The following is a 15,419-nucleotide window of genomic DNA, read 5'->3' as shown; positions in this document are numbered from 1 at the left end:
CTCTGACTCCCAAGCCCGGGCTCTTTTCACTGAGCCGCGCCGTCCCATGTGAGGCTCACAATCAATTCCCCCTTTTCCAGGTGAGGTAACTGAGGCCCGGAGAGGCGAAGTGACTCGCCCGCAGTCCCCCAGCTGACGAGTGGCAGAGCGGGGATTCGAACCCATGACCTCAGACGCCCAAGCCCGGGCTCTTGCCACCGGGCCACGGACTCGTGAGACGATGATAGTCGCAGACAGGGGATTTGTTCGCCGCCCGCTGCGTGCTGGGCCCTGTACTAAGCGCTGGGGTGGATACGAGCAAGTCGGGCTGGACACCGTCCCCGTCCCACGTGGGGCCCCCCGGTCTCCATCCCTACAATAATAATAATAATGTTGGTATTAAGCGCTTACTATGTGCCGAGCACCGTTCTAAGCGCTGGGGTAGACGCGGGGGAATCAGGTTGTCCCACGTGGGGCTCACCGTCTTCATCCCCATTTGACAGATGAGGGAACTGAGGCACCGAGAAGTGAAGTGACTCGCCCGAAGTCACACAGCTGACGAGTGGCCGAGCCGGGATTCGAACCCGTGACCTCTGACTCCAAAGCCCGTGCTCTTTCCACTGAGCCGCGCTGCTTCTCTGATAATAATAGTGGTATTTGTTAGGCGCTTACTATGTGCAAAGCACTCGCCTAAGCGCTGGGGGGAATACAAGGTGATCAAGTTGTCCCGCCGGGGGGCTCACCGTCTTCATCCCCATTTTCCAGATGAGGCCCAGAGAAGTGACTCGCCCAAAGTCACCCAGCTGGGATTAGAACTCATGACCTCTGACTCCCAAGCCCGGGCTCTTGCCCCTGAGCATCATTGCTTCCCAGCTGACAGACGAGGGAACTGAGGTCCAGAGAAGTGAAGTGACTTGCCCAAGGTCACCCAGCAGACCAGGGGCACGGCCAGGATTAAGAACCCATGACCCTCTGACTCCCAGGCCCGGGCTCTAGTCAGAGATGCCACTGATGGTGGCCGAGGTCCCGGAAATCTCTTCGGCCTCTGGGCCGCGGAGACCCCGGAGGGCCTCCCGGGGGAGGCGGGCTACCCCAGCCACGGGAAAGCGGGGGCAACCTCGAGCCCCATTCGCCGACAAGAAGCCGAAGGAACAGCGGCAGCTCTTCCCCTTCCCCGGCCCTCACCCGCACGGAAGGCAGGAACGTTCGATTGGGAACCGACGAGCTCCTGGAGAGCGCTCGCACTCCCCCAGGCGCTGGGAAACCTCCCCCGGCCTGATTTGACGCCTCCCGCTGGACTGTGAGTTCCCGTGGACAGGGAATGTCGCCGTTTATTGTTATACTGCACCTTCCCAAGCGCTCAGTACAGTGCTCTGCACACAGTAAACGCTCAATAAATACAACTGAACGAACAGGGGGCCCATCTCCCACCCCACGGAGATCCAGGCCCCGTGCCCCGGCCGGGGGAGGTTTCCGGCACCCGTGTCCAGCGGCCCCGTGGCCCGACGGTCCCGGGGAGGAGCGGGAGGGAGATGTCCTCTTCACTCCTGGTCGGCGTTTTTCCGAGGCGGCTGCGGGCGGGGGTGGAGGGGGGGATCCGGGTTCCGGCAGAGGTCGCACGTTACGCACACGCACCCCCGCTCGGAACCCACCGGGCCAGTCTCTGTGCCGCCGGAAATCCAGAGACCGCCCGCCAGCCCAGTTTGGCCCAGTCCTCGGGGTAAAGGACGCATCGGGGAAAACCCCGGGCACATTCCCGGCCCGCCCTCTCCCATTGTGGATGGTGGCCCCCTGAAAAGTGCTCCTCTCTGGAGGATACTTGCTCAACGCTGGGGGAGACCCAAAAAACCCCCATTCCCCGGTTGTAACTCCTGGGGCAGGGAAGAGCACTTGCGGAGCCCCGCTACGAAACTTCAAGCCATACGAGCAGGCCCATCGGATTCCCCATCAGAGAAGCAGCCCGGAAAGAGCCCGGGCTTGGGAGTCAGAGGTCATGGGTTCGAATCCCCGCTCTGCCACTTGTCAACTGGGTGACTGTGGGCAAGTCACTTCACCGGGCCTCGGTGACCTCATCTGTAAAACGGGGATGACGACTGTGAGCCAACCCGGGACAACCGGATGACCCTCTATCTACCCCAACGCTCAGAACGGCGCTCTGCACACAGTAAGCGCTTAACAAATACCAACATTATTATCATCATCATCCCCACACCAAGCCTCCTTTTCCGCTGCATTTCACTAAGCTCACGGATGCGGCCCGGGGCCGAACCCCCTTCCTCTGGGCCTTAGCTCTGCCTCCGAGCAAAACACGCCCCGACGGGGTTTGGGCGTGTCGGCCGGGCCGCGACCGTCCCGGCGCCCGGGGTTGGGCGCCCTTCGGATGGTTTTGGAAGGGAACCAGTTGGACCGAAATGAGAAGTTCACACGGAAGAGGACGGCTTGACCTGAACCGCGGCCTCGCCCGATCCTGCGGTCCCACTATCCCCCGCCGTCCCCGTTTCCTGCCCGACACCACGCCTTCGGACAGCCAGGGGCTGTGCGGCCCGCCCACGCAAAAGAGTGGGAGACCGAAACCCTTCCTCCCCGCCCTCCCCCGGCCACCCCAAGACGGGATATTGGGCCACGGGCCGGCAGGGTCCCATGAGGCCACAGAGGGGTCCCCAGGTGGTTTATCCAAGGGCTCCCCACACCCTGCCCAGTCTCCAAGTGACCAGACCCACCCGGCACCGAAATGCCATCGGCCGCTTCCCCGCAGTGGGGAGGGGTAGGGGAGATCCTCCCACCACCCCTTTATCCCTCCGGTCCAGGCAGGCCCTGCCGCTAGCTCCCAGGCAGCCGTTAGAGGTGCCTGAGCTGTGGATGGCGAAGAGTGGAGAATGAGCAGTGAAGTGTTCCTTCCTAGCCCTGAGAGCGGTACGGGGGGGGGCCGCAAAACCAACCCACCTGGGAAGAAAGCAACCTGCCCAGCCCCGAGAAGGGCACAGGGCCCAGAGAAGGCACGGGGTGGGGCTCGAGCCCCGTGGGAGGTTCACAGGGCCCAGACATTTGCTAATCTCTCCCGGGAAGCTGAATGGGCCCGAGAGACGGGAAGACCTGGGATCTAACCCCGGCTCTGCCACTCGTCCGCTGTGTGACCTTGGGCAAATCACTTCTCCTCCTTGTGCCTCAAATTCCCTCATCGGGGAAATGGGGATTGTGAACCCTACGTGTCCGAACCTAATATTTTATATCCACCCCAACACTTAGAACAGTGCCTGGAACACAGTAAGCACTTAAATACAACAATTCTTCTTCTTTTACGGACAGGCTGTCCCCTCCCCAAGCCCTCACTCGACCCAACCGCCCAACGTGCCCCGCCACCCAACACACTTGACTAAGTCTCTCTAAAATGGAGAGGAGGTTTATTCTCATAACCCAGAGAAAGGAGGGGAATGGATGGTCTTCCCATTTGCCTCTGCCGCGTGCCTCTCCCCGCCCTCTGCCCCCATCTCGGCTCCCAAATCCCGGGCACCGGTCAGGGGCCGAGGTCAGCCTCCACGAGGCCCTGAAGGTTAAGGGGTTTCCCCAGAGGCCGGGGCTCGTGCCGGGAGAACCATCTTGCCCAACGGGCTTCGGTTCTCCATGTTGGCCGCTGCTCCCCCAAAACCGCCTCCCTCCCCTGCTCCCATGTGTCTTTTCTGATTTTCACAAATAGCCGCCTGAGCCCCAGGGCTGCCGGGACTCCTCCGCTCCTGTGTTTGAAAACCAGGCAGCCGGGCGGAGAAACGGATTTCGTTTGAATGCCCAAGAGCTGTTTTCTGGGGAGACCCCCACCCCCGGACCCGAGGCTCCGCCCGAGGGACCCCGGGACGCCCCGGAGCTGCGGGGGTCTCGTTTCGATGTCGCGGCCGGTCGGCGGCAAGATGGGGGGTTCGGCCTGGCTCCCCACAAAGCTCGGGGGCTCTGGGACTGCCGGGGGGCCACACCGGATGGTGTCTCTGTCCTGAACACCCAGCAAGCCATACTTTCACCGGGCCTGGCCGTGGCCCCGTCACCGGCTTCCCATCACAAAGCTGGGCGGGTCCTCCTCTTCCTCCTCCTCCTCCTCGGAGTCACCGGGCGGCTGCTCTTCAGAACGATCAGATCCTGTAAGAGGAGGACACGTTGTTACGGCAAGTGGGATCTGATAGGGTCCGAGCTCAGGATGGGGAGGGGGTCTGCCACGTGCCAACTTTCCTGAGAACCTACATTTGGCTACCACCAAGAGACAAGTAATCACTGCCGACCCTCTAGGTTCCGCCCTTCTGTCTCCCGCAGCCCTGCCCAAGTGGGCGCCTTCCTAAATCCGCCGTGGACTCGCCCGCCTCGACATCTGACACTACAAGGCTCTCCTCACGGGCAGGAACGTGCCTGGCCCGGGGCCTCGCCCGCAGCGGGCGCTCGGAAAATCCCAACATCCCGGGGGGGGGGGGGCTTGTGCTGACGGTGGGTCTCCACCGCCAGCGGACCCCGCGGGCCTGGGGTCGGCTGGGACGGGTCCCGCCCGCCCCCCCGGGCCTCATTTTAGTCAGGGGAGCTTCAGGTGGCCCCGCAAAGCAGGGGCCTGGCAGGACACGGCACCCAGCACCAGTGCCCGTCCCACCCAGTGGTACCACTGAGTCCTGTGGCATATGGCCCCACAAACACAGCGGCCCCCACGCCAACCTGGCCCTTCCTCAGCTGCCGACGACCCCGAAGCCACAGGGCACAGTCCAGAGGTCGGGCCCAGCCGAGCGGGCACGTGGAGCAGACACCATCTACGACGGGTCCGACTTGGCCATCTGGGCGCCCCCAGCGTCTCTCTAGACGGTAAGCTCGTTGTGGGCAGGGAACGTGTATGGTATTTGTTAAGCGCTTACTAGGTGCTAAGCACTGTTCTAAGAAGTGGGGCAGATACAGGGTAATCAGGATGTCCCATCTGGGGCTTACAGTCTTAATCCCCATTTTACAGGCGAAGTGACCGAGGCACAGAGAAGATAAGTGACTTGGCCAAGGTCACGCAACAGACAAGTATTTATTTTGTTGCTATTGATGCCTACTTGTTTTGTTTTGTTGTCTGTCTCCCCCTCCTAGGGTGTGAGCCCATTGTTGGGGCGGGATTGTCTCTATCTGGTGCCAAATTATACTTTCCAATTGCTGAGTACAGTGCTCTGCACAAAGCAAGCGCTCAATAAATACGATTGATACAGTGGGTCTGGCTTGGCTATCTAGACCCCCCCCCCCCACCCCCGCAGCGTTCTGGCCAGATGCCAGGGAAAGATGTGACTTGTTGGAGACAAATGGATCCTTTCATTTACTCATTCAATTGCATTTATTGAGCACTTACTGTGTGCAGAGCACTGTACTCAGCGCTTTGGAGAGTACAACAATAAGCAAACTCCCTGCCCACAACGAGCTTACGGTCTAGAGGGGGAGACAGACATTAATAGAGATAAATAACAGACGCGGACTTAAGTGCCGTGGGGCTGGGAGCGGGGATGAATGAAGGGAGCGAGACAGGGTGACGCAGAGGAAGTGGAAGAAGAGGCGAGGAAGGTTTAGTCAGAGAAGGCCTCTTGGAGGAGACGGGCCTTCAATAAGACTTTGAAGTTGGGGAGAGGAACTGTCTGTCGGATTTCAAGGGAACCCGAGCAGCTTCCGAGCAGCAGGGAGCAGCCGGGGCAAGGCTGGCCGGAGCCTGCACTGGGCCAACGCGAGAACGTGGCGTCTTCCCCCTGCTAAACTGAAACCATCGCGAGGATGGGGACTGGCTCTCACTCCTCCTTTCTGCTCCCTAGGGCCGGGTACCGGCCCTTGGACGGCGCTCTTGACGACTGCAGGGGAAGCCCCTCAGTGGAGCAGACCACCCCATTTCTCCTCCTCTCCGCACCCCGGCAGGATCCTTTCTACTCTCCCTTGGGTCACAGCATCCCCTCCCCAGAACCCCTCACGACCCCGCCACCCCGCGCGGTCTTCCGGTTAAGGCCGAGGGTACCGCTGTCCAGCCGGGCCCAGAGGCCCCCCCAGACAAGGAGCAGATTGACCGTTTCCCTGGTCGGAGCCCCCTGGAGAGATCCAGACCCCCCCCCGCCGACCTTCCGGGCGGTAGAATCTCTCGCCAAGTCGGCCCCTGGGCGTGGCGGACCCCAGGGGCGAGCAGCCCCGGGCCACGTACCTTCTTTCTGCTGCTTCTGTTCCAGTTTAGCCTTCTTGGCCAGCAGTTTCTTCTCCTTCATCTTCTGGCTGGGAAGCAAAGTACACCTGGGTGAGGCACCTGCCCCTCTCACGTGGCAGAGACGGTGCCGGGGTCGGGGCTGCAGGACCCCCACCGCGACTGCCCGACCGCCCCTCCGAGGTCTTGGGCCCGATCTTGGCTTCCCTTCCGGCCCGGCCCCCGCCGCCATCCTCACCGCTTCTTCCTGCGCTTGGCCGTCTGCTCCTCGGCCGCCACCTTGTTTCTCTGCAGGCGCTGCTGGAACTCCTCGTCCTTTCTTTGCTGCGAAGGATGGCTAGTGTGAGGGAGGTCACGGGCGGGTGGCAGACGAGATCACCACGCACCGAGGGCCACGCTCCTCCTCCTCTCAGCTGGCCCTCTTCACTCCTTCCGCCGTTTTTTTCTTTTCATTGACAGTATTTACTAAGTGCTTACTATGTGCCAGGCACCGTACCAAGTGCTAGGATAGATATATATTAATTAGATTGGACACAGTCCCTGTCCACATGGGGCTCATGGTCTTAATTCCCATTTTTCAGATGAGGTGACGGAGGTACGGAAGTGGAAGCGACTCGCTCGAGGTGTCGGAGTCAGAATCGGAACCCAGATCCTTCTGACTCCCAGGCCCAGGCTCTATCCACTAGGCCACGCTGCTTCCCAACCGCCCCTTGTGCACGACTCTGCCACGCGGACGTGCCCCACGACCTGCCAAGCCCCCACCACTTCCCGCCTTCAACAACCCCAGCGGGCCAAGAGGAGCCAGTCCCCGCTGCCCCCCGACCTCCGCGGTCACCCCACCGCCCCTCGAGCCCCTTCAGCTTGGGTCCGCCCGCCAACCGTTTAGCTCTCGTGGGCCTTTCCGTCATCTGCGCCACTGCTCGTGCAGAGAGGGGCGGGGGTGAGCGTCAGTTTGCCGGCCTCCCCGTCCCGGGCCGCAAGGTCCGACGGCAGGGACCCCGGCCTGGCGGCAGCGGACACCCCACCGGCCGGGTTCCTCCCTCTAACCTTCTCGGCCATGGCGTCCATGAAGTCTTGCCTCTGGTACTCCCTCCGGCGGAGGTGGCGGTACACGTGGAACTCTCCGCTGCCGGCGCCGGCGCTCGAACCTGCCGATGAGACGGGTGTGGTTGGCCGCGGCCCGGGCTCGCTCGGGCAAGTCCCGGGGGCTTCGGCGGACCCCTCCCCTCCTGAGAGACTTCCTGTCCCCTCCGGACCCAAGTCCCAGGTCTCAATCTCATCTATCTCACCGTCGACCTCTTGCCCACTGTCCTGCTTCTGGCCTGGAACGCCCTCCCTCCTCATATACGACAATTACTCTCTCTTGCTTCCATGAAGGCCCATCTCCTCCAAGAAGGCTTCCCTGACTGAGCCCTCCTTTCCTCTTCTCCCACTCCCTTCTGCGTCGCCCCGAATTGCTCTCTTTATTCATCCCCCGCCTCCCACAGCCCCACTTAGACCCACAACCGTCATTTATTTATTTATATTCCTATCTCTCTCCCCCTCTAGACCGTAAGCTCACTGTGGGCAGGGAATGGGTCTACTTATTGTTAGATTGTATTCTCCCAAGTGCTGAGTACAGTGCTCTGCACACAGTTAAGCACTCCTGTGCTGGGTGGGGATGAATATGTAGAGAAGCGTATATATATGCACACGCTTCTCTACGTATATATATATTATATATTAGAGAGGCAGCATGGCTCAGTGGAAAGAGCACAGGCTTGGGAGTCAGAGGTCATGGGTTCGAATCCCAGCTCCGCCGCTTGCCAGCTGTGTGACTGTGGGCTGGTCACTTTATTTCTCTGTGCCTCAGTTCCCTCATCTGTAAAAGGGGGATGAAGACTGTGAGCCTCACGTGGGACAACCTGATGACTCTGTATCTACCCCAGCGCTTAGAACAGTGCTCTGCACCTAGTAAGCGCTTAACAAATACCAACATTGTTATCATTCTACGTATCCATTCACATCTCGTTCTCGCAGGTTAATTATTTAAAGGACACAAACAGGGAACTTTATCTCCCCTCCTGAGATGGCTGATCCTGGATCTTCCGCCAGGGTCTTGGGGATAGGGGGGACCTCTTCCTCCTTGCTGCAGGGGTTCCCCGACTCTGCTCGTCCTTGCAGTTCTGTGTCTCGAGGAGGCCTCAGTCCTTCCCCCGGCTCCAGGCTGGCCTCCAAAGGGCACCCCAGGGCCAGGGGCTTTTCAGGGTTCGGGTCCGGTTTTAGGGTATTCGCAAGTCAGGGTGCTCACTCCACAGTCTGTTTTCCCTTCTTCTTGCAGGACAAAGGGTACGCTGCTTTCACCCATACACACCCAGATCCTCACCCACCCTCCACCCCGGCTCTTTTGGGGCAACCTACAATTCATTTTGGATTTTATTTGATTTTTTAAAGCCCAGTTTTCTCCCCCTCCTTACCCATCACATCTCTGACGAATTCAGGGGGAGGCCTGGGGGCCCACTCATTGATCTTCTCTGGGATGGGGACAGTTTTATCCTGCAATGTGGGGACAAGGACAGGTTGACATTTGATTTCTTCAGGCAAACTCTCCCCCCTCTAGCCCTGATCTTCCCCTGGTGGCCCAGAATGGACCACCCGACACCTCTGACTCTTCTCCTCTCCATCCCTGACCCTTCCCCCAGAGACCCATCAGGGACCCTCCCACACCCCTGACTCTCCCCCAGTGACCCAGCAGAGACTCTCCATCACACCTTCCTCGCCCACACACCTGACTCTCTTCTCTGTTCTGGCACAGATCACCCGTCCCACAAATCCAAACCCTTCGGCCCCTTAAATTCTCTCTTCCTTTGCTCCTAGGCACCAGAAAGCCACCCTGGCCATCTTACAGATAGAGAGCCCCTTAAGGAACATGGGCCGTATCTATTTCCTCCTCGTGTATTCTTTCCCAGCGCTCACTACGGTGCTCTACTTAAAAAAAAAATACTACTATTGTAAAAGGGGGATTAAATCCCTCTCCCTCCAATTTGGACTCTGAGGGAGGGACTGGGTCCAACCGGATTATCCTGTACCAACCCCAGCGCTTGACACACAGTCAACGCTTAACAGAGAGTCAGCAGGACCTGGGTCCTAATCCCGGCTCCGCCACTTGTCTGTTGTGTGACTTTGGGCAAGTCACTTAACTTCTCTGTGCCTCAGTTACCTCATCTGTAAAATGGGGATTAACTGTGAGCCTCATGTGGGACGACCTGATGACCCTGTATCTACCCCGGCGCTTAGAACAGTGCTCTGCACATAGTAAGCGCTTAACAGATACCAACATTATTATGCCTCAATTCCCTCACCCGCACATCGGGGTTTAAGATTGAGAGTCTCATGTGGGACATGGTCGTGGCTCAGTGGAAAGAGCCCGGGCTTGGGAGTCAGAGGTCATGGGTTCGAATCCCAGCTCTGCCACTTGGCAGCTGAGTGACTGTGGGCCAGTCACTTCACTTCTCTGGGCTTCAGTGACCTCATCTGAAAAATGGGGATGAAGACTGTGAACCTCACATGGGACAACCTGATGACCCTGTACCACCCCCAGCGCTTAGAACAGTGCTCTGCACATAGTAAACGCTTAACAAATACCATAATTATTATTCTCTGTGCCTCAGTTACCTCATCTGTAAAATGGGGATGAAGACTGAGTCTCATGTGGGACAACCTGACGACCGTGTATCTACTCCAGCGCTTAGAACAGTGCTCTGCACATAGTAAGCGCTTAAACACCAACGTTATCATCATTATGGTCTGCGTCCAACCTGAGAAGCGTGAATCTACCCCAGCACTTTATAATACCAATACTAATAAATATTAATAATAAATGACGGGTTGGACACAGTCCCGGCCCCCCCGTGGGGCTCCCAGTCTCACCCCCATTTTTGAAATGAGGGAATTGAGGCCCAGAGAAGTGAAGTGACTTGCCCAAGGCCACACAGCAGACAGGTGTCGGGGCCGGGATTGACGACCCGGCCAACAGAAAAGCAGCGTGGCTCAGTGGCAAGAGCTCGGGCTGGGGAGTCAGAGGTCGTGGGTTCTGATCCTGCATCCGCCCCTTGTCAGCTGGGTGACTTAATAATAACAACAATAATAATGTTGGTATTTAAGCACTTACTATGTGCAGAGCACTGTTCTAAGCGCCGGGGGAGATCCAGGGTCATCAGGTGGTCCCACGGGAGGCTCACAGTCTTCATCCCCATTTTAAGAATAATAATAATAATGTTGGTATTTGTTAAGCGCTTACTATGTGCAGGGCACTGTTCTGAGCACTGGGGGAGATCCAGGGTCATCAGGTTGTCCCCCATGAGGCTCACTGTCTTCATCCCCATTTTAGAGATGAGGTCACTGAGGCACAGAGACTAATAATCCTGGCATGTGTTAAGCGCTGACTATGTGCCGAGCACTGTTCTAAGCGCCGGGGTGGAGACAGGGCCATCAGATTGTCCCGTGTGAGTCTCACAGTCTTAATCCCCATTTTACAGTCAGGGCTCATGAGTTCGAATCCCAGCTCTGCCCCTTGTCAGCTGGGTGACTGTGGGCGAGTCACTTAATAATGTTGGTATTTGTGAAGCGCTTACCATGTGCCGAGCACTGTTCTAAGCGCTGGGGTAGACCTAGGGGAATCAGGCTGTCCCACGTGGGGGCTCACCGTCTTAACCCCCATTTTCCAGATGAGGGCACTGAGGCCCAGAGAAGTGAAGTGACTTGCCCACCGTCACACAGCTGACAGGTGGCAGAGGCACTTCGCTTCTCTGGGCCTCATCTGTGAAAGAAAAATTCACCTGATGCCCCTGGATCTCCCCCAGCACATAGTAAGCGCTTCACAAATACCGACGTTATTAAGAAGAGCGGCCCGATTTCAGAACTTCCCGGGGGGGGGGGGGGGGAAGGACGGCAGGGGACTGGCCGCCATGACCCCCGCAGGGGTCGGGGGGGGGGGGGGTGAGGTGAAGGGCTTCTTCCTCGGCAGCCCCCCCCTCCGCCTCACCGGCGCCTTCATGAGCCGCTCCAGCTTCAGCCGCTGCTCCTCGGCCGCGCTCTTGGGGATGACGAGGGGCTGCGGCTCCTTCTTGGGCCGCGGCGGCCGGGCCGACGACGACGACGACGAGGCCGCCATCGCCTCAGCGCCCGGAAATGACGTCAGGGGAGGGCCCCTCCCCCCCGCCCGGGGCCCCGCGCGCTCCCCGTCGCCTAGCAACGGCACGCCCCGCCGCGCCCCCGTCGCCGGGCAACGGAGCGCGCGCCCGCTCCCCCTCCCGCCCGCCGGGCCCCCTCCCCCCCGTCGCTAAGCGACGGGGATCGGCGCCCACGTGACGGCAGGGCCGGGGGCCTCGCGGAGGCCGCCTCGCCGTCGGGAACCGAAAATCAAAAATAATAATGTTGGTATTTGTTAAGCGCTTACTAGGTGCCGAGCACTGTTCTAAGCGCTGGGGTAGACAGAGGGGAATCAGGTTGTCCCACGTGGGGCTCACAGTCTTCATCCCCATTTTAATCCCCAGATGAGGGAACTGAGGCCCAGAGAAGTTAAGTGACTTGCCCCCAGTCACACAGCCGACAAGTGGCAGAGCTGGGATTCGAACTCATGAGTCCTGACCCCAAAGCCCATGCTCTTTCCACTGAGCCACGCTGCTTCTCCAAAAATAAAAAAGCGATCCTTACACCTAATAATAATGTTGGTATTTGTTAAGCGCTCACTAGGTGCCGAGCACTGTTCTAAGCGCTGGGGTAGACATAGGGGAATCAGGTTGTCCCACATGGGGCTCACAGTCTTAATCCCCATTTTACAGATGAGGGAACTGAGGCACAGAGAAGTGAAGTGACTTGCCCACAGTCACACAGCCGACAAGTGGCAGAGCTGGGATTCGAACTCATGAGCCCTGACTCCAAAGCCCGTGCTCTTTCCACTGAGCCACGCTGCTTCTCTACCTGGGTCCAGAGAAATAGGAAGGAGGCGAGGGAGCCCTGGGGAGGGATCAGGTTTAGGCAGGCAGCCGGGCATCGGGCCTGGTGGCTCCCGTCTCCTCCCCCGTTTAATAATAATAATAATGTTGGTATTTGTGAAGCGCTTCCTCTGTGCAGAGCACTGTTCTAAGCGCTGGGGTAGACACAGGGGAATCAGGTCGTCCCACGTGGGGCTCACAGTCTTAATCCCCATTTTCCAGATGAGGGAACTGAGGCCCAGAGAAGTGAAGTGAGTTGCCCACAGTCACACAGCTGACAAGTGGCCGAGCTGGGATTCGAACTCATGAGCCCCTGACTCCAAAGCCCGTGCTCTTTCCACTGCGCCACGCTGCTTCTAATAATAATAATAATAATGTTGGTATTTGTGAAGCGCTTACTAGGTGCAGAGCACTGTTCTAAGCGCTGGGGGAGATCCAGGGTCATCAGGTGGTCCCACGTGAGGCTCACAGGCTTCATCCCCATTTTAATAATAATAATAATAATGTTGGTATTTGTGAAGCGCTTACTAGGTGCAGAGCACTGTTCTAAGCGCTGGGGGAGATCCAGGGTCATCAGTTTGTCCCACGTGAGGCTCACAGGCTTCATCCCCATTTTAATAATAATAACGTTGATATTTGTGAAGCGCTTACTATGTGCACTGTTCTAAGCGCAGGGGGAGATTCAAGGTCATCAGGTGGTCCCACGTGAGGCTCACAGGCTTCATCCCCATTTTACAGATGAGGGCACTGAGGCCCAGAGAAGTGAAGTGACTTGCCCACAGTCACACAGCTGACAAGTGGCAGAGCCAAGATTCGAACCCATGACCTCTGACTCCCAAGCCCAGGCTCTTTCCACTGAGCCACGCTGCTTCTCTAGACTGTGAGCCCGTGAGTTTAGACTGTGAGCCCGTCATGGGGCAGGGATGGTCTCTATCTGTTGCCCAATTGTATATTCCAAGCGCTTAGTACAGTGCTCTGCACATAGGAAGCGCTCAATAAATACCCTTAAATGAATGAATGAATGAGTCTCAGGGGGTCCCTCACTGGTCTACAAAGCCCTGTTCCCCTACCTGAAAAGTGCAGCATCCACGATCCCCTGGCCCTTGTAGGGGGTGCCGGAAACAGGCAGCCAAGGCCAAGGTGATGATGATGATGATGATGATGATGACTGTGGTATTAAGTGCTTACTATGCGCCAGGCACTGTACTAAGCGCTGGGGTAGATACAAGCCCATCAGGTGGGACACAGTTCCCGTCCCCTGAGGGGCTCACGGTCTCCATCCCCATTTTCCAGATGAGGTAACGGAGGCCCAGAGAAGTGAAGTGACTCACCCAAGGTCACACAGCAGACAAGAGGTGAAGTCCGGATTAGAACCCACGACCTTCTGACTTCCAAGCCCGGGCTCTATCCACTACACCATGCCGCTTGTCAAGGTGCCACGGAAGCCCGAGTACAGGGGAAGAGACTTGGTCCAAACGTTTAGACCGTGAGCCCATCATTGGGCAAGGGATGGTCTCTATCTGCTGCCGAATTGTCCATTCCAAGCGCTTAGTACAGTGCTCTGCACAGAGTAAGCGCTCAATAAATACTATTGAATGAAAAACCCGGAAAGGCAGGAGGCTTCTAGTCCTACACTCTCCGTCAAAAGCCCTGCCAACAGGGCTTTTTCGGGGTTTTTTTGTTGTCGTTTGGCATTTGTTAAACGCTTACTATGTGCCAGGCATCGTACTAAGTACCCGGGTAGATACAAGCTAAACAGATTGGACAGTCCCTGTTCCACATGGGCCTCTCGGTCTTAATTCCCATTTTACAGATGAGGTAGCTGAAGCCCGGAGAAGTGGAATGAGTTGCCCAAGGTCACACAGCGGAGAAGCGGCGGAGGCGGAATTAGAACCCAAGTCCTTCTGACTTACAGGCCTGTGTTCTACCCATTTGACGGGGGCTCTCTGCCAGACTCAGAGTCAAAGCTGAGGTAGCAGGACCTCCAGTCAATCGGTGGCATTTATTGGGCATTTACTGTGTGCAGAACACTGTACTAAGCATTTGGGAGAGATCAATACTCCAGGGGTCGGGGCCAGGCTTGGGAGTCAGCGGTCGTGGGTTCTAGTCTCGCCTCCACCACATGCCTGCTGTGTGGCCTGGGGAAAGTCACTTCTCCGTGCCTCGGTGACCTCATCTGTAAAATGGGGATTAAGACTGCGAGTCTCGGCGACGGAGGGGGGTCCAGGCCCCCCCGAAGCCAAGCCCAGGAGGCCAACACGTAGATCAGACCAACTGATCGGTCCAGATGCCAGGGGGCAGCGAGCGCTCAGGACACCACGCAGCCGGCCTCGATGCTGGCCACCTCCTCCATCCGTCACTGGTCGGGAAGCCGAAAATCCTTGCAGGACAGAAGACGGAACCCACCCCCAGATGGACAAGGGGTGGTGCTCGGGCCCGAGCTGGAGTCAGGAGGACCCGGTCCTGGTAGGGCGCGGGTCTCGGAGTCAGAAGGACCCGAGTTCTAACCCCAGCTCCGCCACTTGTCCGCTGCGTGAACTCGGTTAAGTCACTTCGCTTCTCTGTGCCTCGGTTACCTCATCTGTAAAATGGAGATCGAGCCCCACGTGGGACATGGAAGGTGTCCAGCCCAATTAGGTTGTATCTACCCCGGCGCTTAGTACAGCGCCTGGCACATGGCACTTAAACATCATTAAAAAAAGGTGGGACCATGTGGTGGGGTCCCAACCCACGTTTGAGGTTGGGGGGTGACGATCGGATCCCTCCCTCTCCTGTTTGCTGTCCAGGGGAGGTATGGGCAGAGGTGGGCGGCCTCACCTTAGCAGTGAGGGACAGGGAGCTCAAGCTCAGGTGCACGGAGTGGCACGATGCCCCTTCCCGGGCTTCCGGGGCCATGATTGGGTTGGGAAGTGTCAGGGAGGAGGCCCGGAGGAGGGGTTGGAATGACGGGACCTTGGTTCAGGAGCAGGTCCTGGATCATGGGAGGATGGGTCAGCCTGGAGGGGCAGTGAGGGGGCAATGGGGGGCAGGCCTGGCCTTCCAGCTCCGAAGTTTTCGAGGTGCCTTGCAGGGTGTTCGCTGAGGAGCCGGCACGAGGCACTTAATCCCAACTAGCCCCAACCTCCACTCAGGCCGACACTGACACGGACATTCACTTTGCTTCTCTCTCTGTTTGTGTCTCTCTCCCCTCCTTCCTCCCTTTCCCTCTTTCTCTCTATTTCCCTGCCCCTGCACACTGGCTCTCTCAAATCCCCTCCCTAGCTCTCAGCCCCCCGCCATACTATGTCATGCTGCTC

At 58.2% G+C, this 15,419-nt stretch overlaps 1 protein-coding gene across 1 annotated transcript; it reads right to left on the bottom strand.

Moving 5' to 3' along the window:
- Nucleotides 1-3,363: 3,363 nt before the first annotated feature.
- PRKRIP1 (PRKR interacting protein 1) lies at nucleotides 3,364-11,326 on the bottom strand. Its single transcript, XM_029081677.2, has 6 exons — nucleotides 11,172-11,326; nucleotides 8,605-8,683; nucleotides 7,196-7,296; nucleotides 6,387-6,472; nucleotides 6,152-6,219; nucleotides 3,364-4,104 (listed from the first exon to the last, which is right to left on the bottom strand). The coding sequence occupies exons 1-6, from the start codon at nucleotides 11,298-11,300 to the stop codon at nucleotides 4,010-4,012; spliced, it is 558 nt and encodes a 185-aa protein (XP_028937510.1). The 5' UTR covers nucleotides 11,301-11,326; the 3' UTR covers nucleotides 3,364-4,009.
- Between the last annotated feature and the right edge of the window lie 4,093 nt (nucleotides 11,327-15,419).

The sequence above is a fragment of the Ornithorhynchus anatinus genome, chromosome 17 (genome assembly GCF_004115215.2).
Source record: "Ornithorhynchus anatinus isolate Pmale09 chromosome 17, mOrnAna1.pri.v4, whole genome shotgun sequence".
NCBI classification, from domain to species: domain Eukaryota; kingdom Metazoa; phylum Chordata; class Mammalia; order Monotremata; family Ornithorhynchidae; genus Ornithorhynchus; species Ornithorhynchus anatinus.
This window is presented reverse-complemented; position numbering and strand designations above follow the sequence as displayed.